This window comes from Lissotriton helveticus, chromosome 1_2 (assembly GCF_964261635.1).
Source record: "Lissotriton helveticus chromosome 1_2, aLisHel1.1, whole genome shotgun sequence".
NCBI classification, from domain to species: Eukaryota; Metazoa; Chordata; class Amphibia; order Caudata; family Salamandridae; genus Lissotriton; species Lissotriton helveticus.
The window spans coordinates 375,720,506-375,738,681 of NC_136058.1; the positions used below are offsets into that span (position 1 = coordinate 375,720,506).

Here is an 18,176-nt window from a genome sequence, read left to right on the forward strand (position 1 = left end):
TCTGCAAAAAAGAAATAGAGGCTAGTGAACTAAATTGGGCGTCCCAAGCTAGAACCAGGCTAGATAAGTTGTGTGTCACACTATCCTTAGATTCAGACCAATGGAGGTCAGGGCAGCAGATCCCTAAGTCAGCGTTGCGTGCTATCAAGTTTCAAGTTTATTTTTTATTTGTTTGATTAATTAAAATCTTACAAAAATGTGACCTTAAAGAAAGTATCAGCATCAATACACATTTATACGTCATACAAATAGTAAATGACCTTAAAAATAATTAAAATAAAGAAATAAAAATTGTAAACTAAATGACATTATCTTTATGACCTTTAGCAATCACATTTAACATTTTTACAAAAGCAACATTCATTGGTAGGTCATTCGGATTTAGACAGGCCATTACTGCTTGTCTACAGGTTCTTATGTTTCGGGCATTGAGCAACCTCCTGAGGATTAGTCTCCTTTCTGGGGCTATAGCTGGGCACAAACATACCAAGTGCACAATGTCTTCTTTTCCCCCCTTGCAAAGTCTGTATAACATATTGCCCTCGTTTAATTTCCAGGGTGGGAGATGACACAAACCTGGCCATGCACCAAAGCGTGCTCCTATAAATGTTCGCTTACTTTGGGCTGACCATGCCGTATGGAGGTAGGGTTGGACTAGTTTTTTTTTGTAGCCATTTATGATTGGCCATGAGTGCTTGCGTTTTGCTAACAAAGCTTTGTCTTTAAGCAGCGATAGGTGAGTTACCAGCTTATTGATTGTTTTTTTAAAGCTTTCCTGCGTTATAGTGTTTTCCCAGATAACTGACATTCCAAATTCTTCTTTTGCGTTGTTGAGATATTTCCACGCTTGCAGTGTCTGGTTGTCTTTAACCTCTCTCCACAAAGCTATAGACAATTGATTGTCCTGGTCATTTTTTACTCTATTCCAAACTTTCAATATTTGTCCTTGGCGGGCATATAGTTGATTGTTCATATCATTAACTTGAAGGCCCGAGAGGAAGATTTGGGTTATTTGAGGAGCAAATTGTCCTCCCGTTTTTTGATAAACGGGTGGACCAATGACCAAACATTCCCCTATATCGAGGCCATGCCCAATCCAAAACTTAGAAATACGGATGGGATGATAAAATCTGCAATGACGAATGAGAAAGTTCTGTGTACATGTGGATTGCAAGTAAAATGCAATGGCCCACATATTTTGTTGGACTGCTTGTGGTTCTTAGAAGAACGGAAAACATTTTTGAAACCCCTTTTTATTGTCTATGAAATGTTTAGTAGGGATCAAGCGCTTAGCTTGTTGATAAATATGAGATTTTTATGTTCAAGTCTTTTTTTATTTCACCCCCGAAACAGGGAGTACGCTGGAGAGTGACTGGTACACAGCGTTAAGCCTACAACCCCTTCCGGGCCGGCCGCGTCAAGGCAAAATGCAATAAATAACATTGACAGGTCACAAATATAGCAACATTATACACAGCGTTACGCCTACAACCCATCAGGGCCGGCCGCGTCATATATTCCCCAGTGTATACCGGGCAGTCACTGACTAAGATAGCCGAGTCCCTAGGAACAGATGTAACCATTAAACCAGAACGGTTAAAACTATGAGACCCAAGAGGTCTGAACTTCAATAGAATATCAGAGAGAATGATAGCAGATCATAGAAGACAGTAGGAATAAGTAAATGAATAAGACTAGGAAAGAGAAGGGGCCCAGGGCGCGTCAAAGATGGCGGGGGGGAAAAGAGCATCGCCTCAGACAGCTGCACCGGCCGTAGCACCCACAACGTTCTAAGCCTCACGCACTGGGGTGTCTATGATAGCAGCCTGTCCGGCTCAAGGGGGGGCCACAGCGTCCTCCACTAGTCGCAGCGACCGGAGCTTAGGGGGCATGTGTCGCGCATGCTCTACTGTACATAGATATTTCACCAGGGGTTGCCACACCGCCTTAAAGCCTGTGTCGCGAGCCTGCAGTCTAGCTGTGAGAAGTTCCATTGATATGACGTGCCAGAGTCGCACAAACCACGCAGCAATGGGCGGCGCTTCAGTTTTCTTCCAATATAGAGCAATGAGCTGCCGAGCTGCTACCAGCGCCAATGCCCAATCGCTCCGGGTCAGCGCCTTCAGGCCTGCAGGTTTGATACCCAGCAGTATCGTGCTAGTGGCTTCAGGCAGAGGAAACACCAGAACCCCCCTGATGTGGCTCAAGACCTCCTTCCAGCAGAGGGTTAGCGAAGAGCAGGTCCACCATATATGCAGAAAATCACCAGTCGCCAACCGACACCTCCAGCACTCAGGGGAAGAGGCCGGGTACATATTATGCAGACGCTGTGGCGTGTAGTACCACTGGGTCATCATTTTATATGCATTCTCTTGTTGAGGTATGCTATGATATACTTTGGGTATGTCGTGCCACAAACTGAGCCACTGTGCCGGAGCGATGTCTGTGCCCGAGGTAGAGTGCCAGCATTGCTGGTACGGATGAGAGGGCGGCGTGTGAGGATGCTGCTGAATCTGATAGATTTTTGAGATCAGGCCCCTCGATTCAGTGAAGGAGCGAGCTAGCCTCTCAAACGGGGTGAGAGCGTGTAGTCGCCTGATACGTTTCATCTGTCATTACCCAATGCCTCAATTGAGCATATTGCATCCTAGCCTCAGGTGTAGTCGGAATTCCTCTCTGCAGTGGGCGAAGGTCTTAAGAGAGCCCCCATCAAACAGATCCGTAAGGACTCTACAATTGCCTTTAGGCCACTTATGGAAAGCGCTGGTACGATGGGCCGGGGGGAAGCTCGGGTTCCCCTCAAGTGGAGTATGTGGTGAGGGAAAGGTCGTGAGGCCCCTGCGTACCGCTATCCTGTCCCAGATCTCCAGCACCATTTTCGTGGGCACCTCCAAGTATGCACTCGGGGACCGCCCCGCCTTGGGTTTCCATGCAACGTCCCAGATGGTGCTCCCAGTCACGGCTCTGTCCATGTGTAGCCACCCCTTTTCGCTCTGTCGTGCCCCATTCTATTTTAAAACGAAGGTACGCAGCCCAGTAGTATTCCACCAGGTTAGGGCAGGCCAGCCCCCCTCGATCTCGCGGTGCCAAGAGAAGCGCTTGGGAGAAGCGAGGCCTCCTTCCCCCCCATATGAAATTGGTTAAGTCTCTCTGCTAACTTCTCACATTATGCAGCGGTATGGGAGTGGGGAGACCCTGAAATAAATATAAGATTTTAGGTAGAATGGACATCTTAATCGCATTGACCTACCCAGCCATGACGACACGAGCAGCTTCCACCGCTGCAAGTCTTCGAGGACCGATCGTCGGCACTCCCTCCAGTAGGCTTGCGTCCAACCATCCAGCGAGGGGGTCAACTGTAAGCCAAGATAGCGGATATGCTGTGCCGTCCATCGATAGGGGGCTATCTGTTCCAGATGGGGGATTTCTTCCTGCGGGATGGTAAGGTTGAGCGCCCAGGACTTGCTGTGGTTGATTTTCAGGCCGGAGACACTTTCGTAAAAACATAGCGCTGAGTGCACTGCCGGTAAGGACTCTCGGGGTTTAGTAAGCGTAAGGATGAGGTCATCCGCCAAGAGCGCTACTTTGTTGTTTTGGCCGCCTAGGGGGATGCCATGGATGTCAGGAGCCCGACTAATCATATTCGCCAGTGGCTCTATTGCCAAGGCAAATAATAGGGGCGAGAGCGGTCAGCCCTGCCTGGTTCCCCTCCCAATGTTAAACGGCTCCGTGAGCTGTCCATTCACGCAAATCCTGGCCCGTGGTGCAAGGTACAGTGCCATGACCCTAGTGACCATCTTCCGACCGAGCCCTATCGTGTGCAGTACCGCCCTAAGGAAGGACCAGTCCACCCGGTCGAACACCTTTTCCGCGTCCAATGAGAGAAGACCGGCTGGGATCTGCCAGTGATGAGCCTTCCCCACGAGGTGCGCCACCCTGCGTACGTTGTCAGCTCCCTGTCGGTTGCGGATGAAACCCACCTGATATGGGTCTATCAGGCCCGGCATATGGGGGTCCAACCGCCTCGCCAACAACTTGGTGTATATTTTAAGGTCGGTGTTTAGCAAAGCAATCGGGCGGTACGACGCACACAGTGTAGGTTTTGGGATTAGGGCGATTTCCGGGGGAGGAGTTGTATAACCGGAGAAGGTAGGGACCGAGCTGCGCCTGGAACATGCAATAGAAGGATAGAGGAAGCCCGTCAGGTCCCGGAGTCTTCCCTAGAGGAAGCTCTCGAATGGCTGATGCGATCTCCTCCTGCGTGATTGATTCTTCCAGGAGCTTTGCATAATGGGGATGTAGCGTCGCCCCCCGATACTGCCCCATGACTTCCTCCACCAACTCTGGCGGTGTTTTCTCTTCCGTATACAGTGCTGCCTAATAGTCCCTGAACGCCTGACATTTATACTTCGCCGCCGCGACCCTGGTCCCATTCGGCAGCTGGACGTTCACTATATGTGCTTTAGCGGCTCGGGCTCTCAGTGCCAATAGCCTCCCCACCTTGTCCCCTCCCTCGAAATACCTCTGTTTTAATGCCAGGAGTGAGTTCTCCGCCCTATTTTGTGCGCAACACCCTCAGCTGGCCTCTAAGATTAGCTAACCGCCGTCTCGACCGCAGGGTGGAACCGCCCTGATCCTGCATTTCCGCCTTTTTTAGGTCTCCCGTTAGTTCGTCCTCCAGCGCTCGGGCCTCTCGCGACCTCGCGATCGAGAGGGATGTGATATGCCCCAGTATCGTAGCCTTGAAGGCATCCCAAACCACTGGGAAGGGCGTCTCAGGCAGGTCATTACACTCGAAGTAAGAGACAATGGCCCCCCTGATGTCTTCAACATCCGCCGCACCTTGAAGGATATTTTGGCGGTAGACACCACCTTCGTTCCCGGGCAGGGCAAGCGGCCGGGTCCTGCAGGAGTAACTCAACGTGGGCGTGGTCAGATAGCGAGATATCGGACATTGTGACCCCTAGGGTATCGCGGGAGATATCGTGAGATATAAACAAATAATTGATGCGAGAGTAGGATCGGTGCGCATGGGAGTAGAATGAGTACTCCCTCTTGTCCGTGGAGAAGTAACGCCACGCGTCAAACAGCCCTAAATCCGCGATCTGCTTGCACAGGGCCGAAGACATTGCCCCCACGCCACTGAAGGAGCCCTCACCCCAATCCATCTAAGGGCTCCAGACCAGGTTAAGGTCCCCCCCCCAGAATGAGCGAGGGCCCGCCCTGTGGCACTTGTTCCTGCAAAAAGTCTCGAAGGTAGCGGTCCTGCGCCTGGTTAGGAGCATAGACTTTGCACAACGTGAAGCGGCGGCGCCCCACCTCCACCCCCCACTCTAAGGAAGCGCCCATCACCAGCTCGAAAGGGCCTATCGCCTCCTCGCCTGATACCAGCCCTGCACAGGATTGCCACTCCTGCTGTTTTCGTGTCTGCTGCAGCCCAGAACTGAAGAGGGTACCTAGGGTGTGTCAGCTTGCAAAAGGTGGGTCTCCTGCAGGAATATGATGTCTGGGTTTTGACGAGTGAGATAATGCCATACCTGCTTACGCTTGTTGGGCGAATTAAGGCCCTTAACGTTGAGTGTCAGGACCTTTAAAGGACTAGGTGTATTCACAGCCATGCTAGATTTCGCCATAAGCCATCCACACCCCCACAGCAGTCATCCCGCCCACTCCACACACACTATAGGCTTGCACCCTCACACTCTCACACCGAACCCTTGCCCAGCGCCCCCTCCCCGCACCTCCCTGGGGAAAGAAGGAAAGGGTAAAGAAGAAAAGCAAGAAGCAAGAGAAAAGGGAAAAGAACAGAAAGATAGTGGGTGGCCAAACGGGCCACCAGGTTTTGCAGAACCATCGCGGCCAACAGGGCCGAAGTACACTGTCCCCGTTACAGGGCATCCTGCACCCGCAGGTTTGGACACACTCTGGGATGTCACTCCCTTAGGGGCAGACCGACTGGGGTTGTGGTGGTCTGAAAGATCTGACAACCGAGGAGCTCCCGCCACCCCCCCAACCCACACATCGGGAGTTGGGACAGTAAGTGAAGAGCCGCAGTGCGTCTCCACCCACAAGTTCGTTTGGGCTTAGGTGTGAAACCTCCCTACTAGGAGGGAAGAAATAGATGTCTCGCAATTCATGGCGCTGGGGGGCGCCCGCCCGGCTCTTCTTTATCCCCCTCAAGGGACCAGATGTGGGCTAAGATATCCTGTTTGGCTTGGGAGGGCGAGCGCTCAGCATTGGGGGAGACACGATGGTGTTGATGCACCGTGGTCCAGTATTGTCCAGCCGGTGTCCTCTTCTGTCTGCGGGGCTGCGATGGGTTCGCCGGCAGTGTCGTTGGCAGGCGGATGAGTTGCGCTGCTTCCGTGAAGGATCGTATGATTCTGCGCTTGGATTCCCACTGCAATATGAGTGCAAACGGATGGCACCATTGGTAGGCAATGCCCATACTGCGCAGTTTTTCGGTCACCGGTCGAAACGCACGCCTCCTCTTCAGAGTGTTGGGCGCCAAATCTTGGAAGATCTGGATCTTGTGTCCCTTGTATCGCAGGTCCGGTTTATCTCGCGCAATTTTCCAGATAGCCTCCTTTTAGGTGAAGAAGTGGACCCTGGTCAGAATGTCCGGTAGAAGCCCCGGCCTACCCGTGGGACCGGCCACACGGTGTGCCCGATCCAAAGCCGGAGGAGATGCATTCTCGTCCCTCTAGATCTCGAGGAGAAGCTGCGCCACGTATCCCATGACGTCCTCCCCTTCTTCTCCAAGCCGAATCCCCCCGATACGGAGGTTGTTGCGACGGCTCCTGTTCTCCAAGTCCTCCTGCTTGACTTGGAGCTCGATGTTCTGCTCTTCAAGGGGCGCCAAGCGCTGCCATAAGTGCTCCTGATCTTCCGTGCGCGTGTCCATTGTCCTTTCCAGCTCGTCCACTCGATCCCCAAGGTACGTAACCTCCTTCCGTAGTTCTTTCACACACGTTTGCACCTCAGAGCGCAGGGACCCTATCTCCATTTTTAGCTCCGACATAAAGGTGGCCATAAACGCCTGAGTGACCGGCGGGGAGTCTCCAACAGTCTGAGACGAGCCTTCACCAGCAGCAAGCGCCCCCGCTTTCCCCCACATGGCTACGACAGTGTTGTCCTTGGGGGCCGCAGACGGTTCAGTTTTGTTTCCCTTGTTGGAGCGCGTCATTGTCCGAGTTACACCCTCTCAGTCAGAGGGCACGGTTGAACTCCTCGATATCTTGGGGAGTGAGCCAGTCAGAGAACAAAGCAAGGGTGTAGACACGCTCCCAGACAGGTCCCTTCCCCACCCGCTCAGTATCGGCCAATGTACAAAGAGATCAACACAATGGGGGCGGGGACAAATGAGAGGCCCAGCTGGCCACCCCACAGCCTGGGGCTTCACCAAAAAGACCTCCTTCATGGGCACCCAGGCGGCAGGTATTGCACTCCAACGTCCAGACTTCGGACTCTGCCGCTATTCCCCCAGATCGCCACGCCAAGCTCCACAAGTGATGGGCTCGTTCTATCCAGCTGCCCAGCCACCCACAGCAAGCTCCTATGCCCCGCCAAGCCCCACACCGTCCAGAGCGCAGGGGGACCAAATTGAGGGTGGAAAGCTGTCTATACCCCCCTCTCCCCCAAAATGACCGTTGCTCAGAGCGCCAGGCCGACCAAGGCCGACCCCACAGTCAAGCAAACAATGGCAGGCTGCGTCTTCCAGTGCTGGCCTGCTCGCTGAACCAGCGCCGCTCACCTCAATGTCTGGAGCAGCCTCAATACTGCGCCCACCTTCAGTGTCTCGCCAATGAGCCAGTCCTCGCCCACAGCAAGTGCCCGCCACCTAAGATCACAGGTCCAGGCAGGCCCAGGCCGCTTCGTCGCTCGCGCCGTCCAGTTGCAACCCCACCGGTCGTCGATGGCCGTCAATATCTCAGGGCCAAGCCAGGCCACTCCCTTTCCGCCCAAAAAGAGCTCCGGTAGGCCGCACCTGCAGCTCCTCCAGGATTCGCCGCGTCTATCGCCGACCGCTGAGAAGGGAGGGAAAAGAGATCGCCTACCAAGACTTCACCAGCCACTGGCCTCGAATTTCTCGCCGTGTCGTCTCCAGGGGGGAGCACCAGCCAGTCCGCCCAGGTTGTCCAGCTGTAGTCCCCGTCAACACCGGGGCCTCCGCCGCGCCAAGCAGCCTCAGGTGCACCACCCTCACGGGACTTGACTCCTACCGGTCCGTGCAAGGTTCAGGCAAGGGAAAATGGCGCCTCACGACAGCCCCGGCCGATCGTCCTCTGGGCAGCAGGGAAGGGGCAAGGCCTCACACCCCCCACAGCAAAGCCTCAGCGGCGGGCAAGCACCCACCGGGCTCCAGGCAGGCCTCCAGCAGCTCCTTGCCTCCGGCGCCGCTCCTCCGGTGTAGCTTCAGCACACAGGGCACAAGATGGCAGCCGCAGTCCCCGGTCCTCCGCACCGTCCCCGTCTGCTTCCTGCTGCTGCACCCCGGCGGCTCGGGCACCTCTCCGCTCGCGGCTCCGGCGCCAACAGGACACTAACACCCGGTCCACGAGCCGGCACCCAGCAACTCCTCTCCTCGGTCTCCGCTCGTCTGCGAGGGTCCTGCAATGCAGGGCTCAAAATGGCGGACGCAACCTCACAAGCGCCCGTATCGTCTTCTTCTGCCGACCGCTACTGCACCCCGGGAGCTGGACCACCGTGTCGCCTGTTTCCCCGGTGTCCACATGACTTAGGCGCCCCCCGGATGGCAGGTAGGGTCCCTGGTACTCCGCACTAATAGCTTATAAACTTGGGGGGCAGCGGGAGCTCCTCCGGAGCACGTCTCACTGCATCGCCGGTCAAGCCACGCCCCAATATGAGATTTTTAAATGTAACATGTGCAATGGAAAGATTTTTAATTGCCATACAGCAGTCACTGAAGGACCTGGTTATATAATTTATAAGGAGTGGGGTTGAAACGTGACGTTACCTATGCTAGGGGATATTCCGGGACCCTGTTTCCTATGGCGGATGCACAAACGTATACCCAATATAAGTGATCCCCTCGCCGATGATGAATTAGGTACCACCTACGGTTTGCATGAGATTCTTTGTTCAATTTTATCTGGATTTTATTGTGTTTTATACTGTTTTAACGTTATAGGGCTTGTACAAAGCAGATTTTAATAGTATGAATTGTAGTTCTTTCTTTTTATGGCTATCTATGCCAAATAAAAATATAATAAACAAACATAACGACTACTGCTTTTGGTTCCGCTTTGGACTATAGTGACTTTTGAAATACAGTTTGTAAACCGCAATGGGCTTATTGTTTTGTAGGTGACTACACATATTTCTCCTAACCCCTCCCATACCCTTCCGTAAACCCGCCCTTACTCCTTCCATAAACCCTCTCTTTTAGCGGTAAGTATTCCCCATTTTCAAGCCACTCCCAGTCCCTCCCACATTTACACTAAAACGTATACTTCAACGTGCAGACACTACGCACCTGGTGGAGATTTCTGTGCCGAAAGAATTAGGCAAGGTGAAGACGAAAACACTGCTTGCATGTTTCCATATAGCATTTTGTTGTATATTTGTAGAACTATAAAACAAAGTACAAAATGCTGTTTGTGAATAGGGCCCTGAGTCTCCATTTTGTGCAGGTATCTCTAAATACTTTGAGTTAAATTGGTGATAACACCCTCAACAGCTGCATGTGTGTGTAGCTTTAAAATTGGGGAAATCATTTCTTGTTCAAAGTCTGTGATTATTTTTGGGGGATAGTATTTGTTAGTTTTGGATTTTATTTCAGTTAGTAGTTTGAGGTATGTTGCACTCGATAAAAGTACTTAGACCAATAGGATGTTTGTGCTGTGTGAAATCCTGTGTTTCCATGCGTCTCTGTTTTATTATCTAACATTTCAGTGGCAAAAATCCTGATTGTGATATGAGAGTAAATGCTGTATGACTAGCTTGACACTTTTCTCTCACCAGTTGCCTACGTAACAGCCCTCTGCTTTAGTTGCTTAGCAGCAGCATACGTAGGCCTAAAACCCAGAAACCTTCACACCTCGAGCCTATTACTAGGGTCCTAGACCCAAGTAGGGACTCTATACAAAACCCAGATTTCCTTTCCACGAAGATTGGTTTTTGTTCATGGGCATTGCACTGGAAAACTAGTAACCTGTTATCAACCACAGTGTGTCATGGATCGCATAATTTGTCAGTTTTAAGGTTTGCCTTAAACTCTGTCTTCCTAATAGTTTGATCCACCCCAGAAAGCTTGCCTTGCCAGGTTGAAGTGTATCTTTTACTGTACTGATAATGTTGTTGGTGCAGTGCTGCTGCACACTGTGCCTCATAGGACTGGGACTCCTCAAGCATTGTTACGTAAACAGGGGGGTAATAATGTGCTTAAAAGCACAGGCTGAAGCAGGAACATTTTCCAAGAGATAATGTGCTTTATTTCATGATCTCCTTGTTTTTTTCTTGTAGGATCAGTACATGTAAGCTCACTGAGTTATGCTGTACAGATCTCTCCTCTCTTCTGGGAACAAACTCCTCTCTGACAGTGCTGGAGCTGAGCAATAATAACCTGGGTGACTCCGGAGTGAGAGAGCTGTGTGTAGGACTGAAGCACCCAACCTGCAAGATACACACCTTGGAGTAAGCAGCTGATTCTCATCAGTATTATGAAATGTTTTTAAACATGTATTAATGGTTATTTCAAATTAATCCAGTGGAACAACAATGGCTTATTAGAATGTAATATTTAAACCACTCCAGAGAATAATCTGTAACATTTATCTTCTGTATCTTAAGATAGAAATAGTTAAGGGTGATGGCTAAGCTGTTGACCGTAATGGCTGTGAAACTCTGGAACCCTATTCCCCAATCCTGCAGGTTACGCAGCAATAATCCTCCTGTAACTTAAATAAGGGGATTGTAACTTGCCCCCCACCATGATTCCCAGTAAACATAGGACCTACTGGGAGCCGCCTCCTGGGTCCTCCTGGCTCCCCTGCAGCTGGATGGGGCGAGTGCAGTCCAGCTCACCTTAGATGGCCCCTCCTGAGGTCGGTGTTGTGGTACCCCCGCTTTGCCCCCTCTACTGGCCCTCTCCTGACAGAACACTGTATCAGCCCCACCGCCTACCTGCACTCCACCGGAGTAGTGCGTGCATGTTGTAACCTAGTTCTGTTTCCCCCCCTGCAACCTTTGGCAAGTGGTGCCTACCAGCTCTCCTGCGCGAGGGCATCCATTGTCCCCTGCCCTCCTGATTGGTTCCCCCACATTCCGCACTGTCCTGGTTCCGTCCCCCTGCCCCCAACTGTCATAATGATTCTAACTAACTGACCGACGCACCGCCTTAAGGTGTGGGGCTGATTTAATAAAACTTCTACTTCGTTATCTTACCTTGACTCTGTCTTCAATTCAACAGTGGCGACGAGGACCTCAGCCCCTCACCGCGAACCCACTGCCGACTTTTGAGTGAGTCGAGCGTGAAATGAGCCATCGACTTGTGAGTAAGTCGAATGTGAAATGAACCAAGGACGCTTAGCAGATTGATCCGACCAGTGAACCATTTGAAACTCGAGCGTTCTTGTGAAACTGACGAAGTAAGACTCGAGATAAGGATAACTGGACTCTGCGCAAGCAACCTCTTCTTAAGGCACGGTGCTGCAGCCGGTTCAAGGAAGAACTGGTTTGATATTAATTGGTCAAGGGCAAAGAACAGCTCCGTGATTTCAGCAAGTCGACTTTTGAGTGAGTCGAGCGTGAAATGAGCCATCGACTTGTGAGTAAGTCGAATGTGAGATGAACCAAGGACGCTTAGCAGATTGATCCGACCAGTGAAAACCATTTGAAACTCGAGCGTTCTTGTGAAACTGACGGAGTAAGACTCGAGATAAGGACTGTAACTGGACTCTGCGCAAGTTAATGTGGTGAGCCGTGAAGTACAGTGAGGAAACTGAACAGCCTCCGTGAACCTCGTACAGTGAAAGTGATAATTGAACTTTGGGCTTTCTAAAGATTGACTGTGACCGGTGAATACTAATGAAACTTCAGGCGTTTTGCGATAATAGAAAAGAAAAAAACAAACACAAGACCACTGGAATCTAAGCGAGTCCGTGAGGTGAGCCTGGGTATCCGGGTGGTGGTGATGCGAGCGGTGCAGGGACCCATACGAGAATAATTTCTGTAACCGTGTTTAATGATGTTCAAGCTGCGCGTTAGTGTGTGAAGAAGGACCCTCCTCATGTACAGCGCAAACCCAAGGCACAGAATGACCAGATGAGTACATAAGCATTTAAAGGATTTTAACGCATAGAGCTCCCCACAGTGTCAGAGATTAGTGCTACGCATGACTGATTAGCCGTGTCTTAGGTGATAGTGAACTGCATTTAGAGCGGCGTAAACTTTGGTTGTGTAACAGTCCGTATGAGAAAAAAAAGTGTGACTCTACTCAGCGCGAGGCGAAGAGGCCCATCTGCACCATTGAGCGTCAGCTGTCCTTCTGGCCTTTGCTGTACAATTCAAAGTGATGATTAGCTTACCTTGAAGTCATATATTCGAGAACTTGAAAGTGTATGCGGCTGACAGACCCCAGCGGCGCTCGGCGATCGTTGAGTTTTCCTCAACACTTTGGGCGCGAAGGGGAGAACGACGCACTTCTCGCAGCAGCGCCACCTTGCCGTCTAAGGCCGCAACTGCACAAAGCGAGTGGTACTGCACATAAGTGAATAGGAACAGTACCCCTTGGTGGAACTTACTAGCAACTCGTCAAGAAAAAGTGTTTAGAAATAAAATTCTCTGAGGCAAATCCAGTCAGCTGTTTTCGCGCTTCTTCTTCAAGCCAATCTGCGCATGCTCAACTGCGTGTGACGTCACTGGAACGCAGCGCCGGAGGCCATTTTGAGTAATAAGTAAACAAAGGCGCCTCACTCACGCTTCCCGCTAGTCAGTGTTCAAGCCTGCCAACGTTGTGATTGCGAACTGTGCACTAATTATAAACAAAAGCTACTAATACTACAAGCATAACGTGACTGTACTAGATGTGTATGTGAATAGAAGGTAAACGCGAAAGATAATCCACTCTACCTGGTGACATTTCATGAACTGCTGCAATTCCCTCTTCACACATTGCAAAATTCTATTTCATAATAAGTACATAGACTTCATGAACACAATAATTCCGAGCAATAACGAAATCAAGTGGTACAGCAAATGAATGAATAAGAATAATACCCCCTGGTGGAATGTACTAGCAACACTTCCAGTTAAAGTGAACTTCAAGGAGTGAGGAATATCAACTGAACTAAGTGCATCATCCACAGCAACATAGGGAGAAACAACGGCACGATGAACACATAAACTTTATCGATTGGAAGGAAAAGGAACACGCACAGAATCTAAAACGGTCAACGTGTTGACAGTGCAATTTACTGTGAAGAGAAATCTGTATCCTTTAATAAGTTAATACCAAGAACTGCTTGTTGTGTGTGAATTCAAAGAGATAAGGGATAAGGGAAGCAACATTGTCCTTTAATAAGTTAGCGCCTAGATCTGCGTGTGTGTGTGAATTCAAAATTTGATAAGAGAAACGACATCATTTATTTCATTGCGCATCCTAAAACAAACAGAGCAGTAATATATACGTGCGTCCTAGTTTTATCCTGCACAGGATTATAGTTTCTCTGACTTCATTGGAAATCCTTGTTTAGGAATATTGGATATTCTAACTGAAGAAACGGAGATACTGGGACATATAAAGGCGAAATTATTGGAATAAATACAAATGGATGTAAAAGATATGTACATCATAGTAGGAGGAATAAAAATTAAAATCATCGCAGATTCAGGGTCACACTACACGGTTATCAGCGCGAGCATGTGGAGTAAGGAATTTGCAAAAATACATGGGTTCGATTTGAAGGTGGCCAATGTATCCCTGAAATTGTTCACGGGAGAAGACATTATATTGTTAGGGTACAAAGTGATGGATTTATGTTACAGAGAGAGGAGCACTAGGAGTGCTATATACATTTCTGATAACCAACTCTCCATGCTCGGGTGGAATGATCAGAGGAAATTGAGAATATCTCTTGATCAAAATTGGAATGAACACCAAAATGATCTGGCGCTTTGCAAAAGCATACAATTGACAAAGTGCGAAATGGAGAATGAAAGAACGCCACCATCTATTAGCCTAGTTGACAAGGAGGAAACTACTAGGAGGAAGATAAGGAAAAAAGAAGCAGCTGAGGACAAGGTCAATAAGAAGCAAGAGGCTTACTGTGTATTTAAGGATAAGTTGAATGCAAGCAAGTGGTATGAAAGAATAGACAGTGAAGAGAATTTTGGGAAAAATGGTAATTGTGAGAAATTAGGAAAACAAATTGTTACACAATCCACAAATGGACGATCAGACAGAAAGAGTAACCATTTCAATTTCCGGGCAGTGCGGCAAAGAGCTGCATTCGCAGGACTCATGTCAAACACAGGAGATGTGTATGGGGGTTGTATGACTAAGGAAAGGGAAAACGATTTGAGTTTCGAATGCTGGAAGACTAGACACAAAGCAAATTATTCTAAATGGTTGCATTGTGGTATGCTGTTGGATAAGAGCAGGGAAGCACAAGATCTCTTTCCATATCCTCCAAATATAGTTGCATCAGGGAGGATGGATGTGCTCGATGAGTACCTAAAGAAACATGAGTCATCCAGTCCAGCAGACCCAACGGAGTTTTTCCACGGAAGTCAGTTGAGGGAACTGGAGGATGGACTGTTCACAGTTGAGGCTAGTACCAATGTAGCAGAATGGCCTGAAGTGAAAAGTGATAGTGGCTTTGATAACGTCCAAAACCAAGGAAATGAAGCAAGAAGTTGGTCAAATACAAATACAGATGATGACATCGAAAAGGTGGCTGGTTGCAGTAAAGGACATAGACGCAATGTAGTGGATACTCAATGCTATTCTTACCACGTGACGACCCCCAGGGTGCTCAAGGGGTGCTTGATGTCGTTACAGGAGAAGATGTGTTCCGGAAATCCAAGGTCTCAGCAACATCCACTAATAAATGTCGTTCATCCAAGTGGGAGGTTGGACCGGTCACTGCTTTGACCCTTGCACAACGTATGAACCTCTTATTCCACAATGTCACCAGAGATTCCAGTGCTGATGACAACTAGTAGTTATTTAGGCTCTCCTGAATGTGACTCTTGAATAAGGATACTCTCTTTTATGTACATGGAATCCCATTCTGACACAGTGAGTGTTTCTCATGCCCTTGTTGCCAAGAGAACACCAGGGAGAACCACCCACCATTCCAAATGTTATTAAGACTGTGTTTGTGACCAATGTTTACTAGTTCACTTATCACCCAAACTTCCCTATGCCACACGTTGGGCCCACCTGCCAAAACCCTCAAGAGAGGAAGATGTGTTGTAACCTAGTTCTGTTTCCCCCCTGCAACCTTTGGCAAGTGGTGCCTACCAGCTCTCCTGCGCGAGGGCATCCATTGTCCCCTGCCCTCCTGATTGGTTCCCCCACATTCCGCACTGTCCTGGTTCCGTCCCCCTGCCCCCAACTGTCATAATGATTCTAACTAACTGACCGACGCACCGCCTTAAGGTGTGGGGCTGATTTAATAAAACTTCTACTTCGTTATCTTACCTTGACTCTGTCTTCAATTCAACAGTGCATAGCTGTCCTATCTCCCAGTGGCTGGTTGCGGTGGCCTTCTTGAGCGGGACAGCCCTGACCCAGTGGATGGGAGCCGCCATTTTGTTTCTCTCCTCACGGGCAGTCGCATACCTGCCATTTGCTGGCCCACAAGGGGGTGCAGGGCTAGCTGGCCAATGCTGGCTTCTCAGCCACGGAGGCCTGTCCAGACATTTTTGGATGCCGCCTGACTACTTTTCGACTGCGACAAGAGCACTGCGACCACTCCCTATAAATATTTATGCTTCTGGGCTATATTATGGGGTGGATCAGCCTCGAGGACCATTCCCTGATCTCCCCGGTTGCCTGCTGGAGATTATCCCTTTGAAAGCAACTCCTCGTTGACTTCCTTCCTACCTACTTCTTCTCCAGGTGAGACATTTGCATTTTTAAAATAACCTTCACTACTTGGGGGAACAGGCTTATCTCCCACAGCTTTGCCAGGCCTCCTTTGATTGCCCTGTGTCATACCTGCGATTGGGTCCCACGTTGCCTCCAGGTGGATGACACCCCATTAAGCGCACTCAACAACATATGCTGACCACCTCTCTGCTGCCCTTATTAACTTTGTGCCCCATCTATATATCCCATTGTGCACCCACCATGGGTCTGGGAGACCCCAAACAACGGAGACTTTTGAACCTGCCAAGACCACTGGCAAATCTGAGCCCTTATCAGATGCAGAAGATAGCAGTGATGCCACCAGACCCCCCTCTCCACTGGAGGGAGCTGCAGCGATAGTGGCAGAGCTAAGGGCTGGTTTTGGTGCCATGGATGCACACCTTGACAGCCTTATCTCCCGACTAGACCGCTGTGGAGCGAATGAGGGAAGGTCTGGAGCTGCATGGTCACACAGTGGAGGAACTCATCTCCGGAGTTGAGGATAGCACAACTGGCGTAGTGTTCCACCCGGAGAAGAAGGAGCGCCTTCTATAAAGAGGATTTGGAGGCCAGATTGTGTCAAAACAACATTCGAATAACTGGCCTTGCAGACACAATGAATATGGGATGCCCAGAACAGGCTGTAGAATCTCTCCTTACCGAGCTATTTGCCTCTGAACATTTTTATTCTACATTCATGATTGAGAGAGCACATAGGTCTCTGGGCCGTCTGCCCCCTGTGGGGGCACCTCCTTGTCCTGTTGTGGCAAGGCTTCAAAATTTTAGGGACACCATGATCCATCTGGCTTGTGAACAGTCACCCTTGCAATATTAGAACAACATGATCTCTATTTACCCCAATTTCACACTGATCGTCCAGGAGGCCAGACGCCAAGACATTGCTCCACAAACGTGGCTTCAAATATGGCATGCTGTACCCAGCCAGGCTCCGTGGGATGGTAGACAACAAAGCCACATTTTTCTAATCCTCGGCTGAAGTCCTATCCTTCTGCAGGCGGCTGGGACTTGGTAAACCTTCCTCATCTCGCGCTTCCCCAGGCGCTCCTTGCCGGAACCACACATGTCTACCAGTGGTGACTCGTTCAATCCCGGCTAACCGCATTTATGTCCTAACTTGGCCATTTGCAGCACCCTTGGCAGCTGCCTTCATTTCTCCATTCATTCCATTCCCCCATTGCATATTCCTGTTACATAACCTGATTCTATTAGACTAAATCTCAAACTGTATGTTTCAAAGTAGGCATTGACTCCTAAGGAGTACTCCACACCTCATTTTGGGTTCTTTGTTTGAATTTTTGTATTTTTCAGGATTCATTAGTTCCTTTGTGTCCAGTGTGGGTGGGGGTGGGTAACATGGGTCTATTAAGTTTGGGTTCTTTGTTTTCTTCCCTTATGTTTACTATTTTCACTAGGCTGAACATCATGGCTTTATATGTGGACTTTGACAAGCATGGCAATCTTTTGTCTTCTGAATGATAGTAAGCAACAATCTTGCTCTCCTCAACTGGAATTTTCGAGGTCTCAATAACCCTTGCAAGGGTGAGCAGGTGTTGTCATATCTGAATCGACACGGAAAAACAGTGTCTTTTCACCAGAGAAAAGCATATTCCACCCCACCATCTCCCCCCTGTGCTGTCTCATGGGGGACACACAGATACTTCTCCAATTACAGCTCATATTCCCGCACTGTGTGCATACTTATTCATAGGAGCGTTCCTTTTCATCACCACACTACTGTTCCTAACACTCGGGGCCGTTACATGTTAGTCACAGGCACTCTACTGTTAATAAACAAACTAACAACTAGAATCTTTAAACAAGCTTTCCGGTTGTCAAGATCTGCCTCGCCAGCCCAAGTTAGACTTGAACTGGGACTACAAGATCACAATGGAGTAGAGGCTGGTGCATTTATAAAACTGTGTCATAGATTGAGCCGTGCTCGGGAGGGTTCCCTTGAGGTCTGACTATGGCAGGAAATACAGAAAAACCAGACCAGCCAAATGTATCGGCAACTCCTTGATCACAGTTTACAGCTATTAGGAGTAAAAGATCTCTGGGA

The 18,176-nt window shown here is 49.5% G+C and overlaps 1 protein-coding gene across 4 annotated transcripts in view; it reads left to right on the forward strand.

The window, feature by feature from the left end:
• LOC144805937 (NACHT, LRR and PYD domains-containing protein 3-like) overlaps window positions 1-18,176 on the forward strand; it is a 509,894-nt gene that overhangs the window by 339,890 nt on the left and 151,828 nt on the right. For all 4 annotated transcript variants that reach the window (XM_078672409.1, XM_078672405.1, XM_078672421.1 and 1 more), the window contains one exon: window positions 10,486-10,656. In XM_078672409.1, the coding sequence (XP_078528535.1) occupies window positions 10,486-10,656 (171 nt within the window). The remainder of the gene's footprint in view (window positions 1-10,485; window positions 10,657-18,176) is intronic.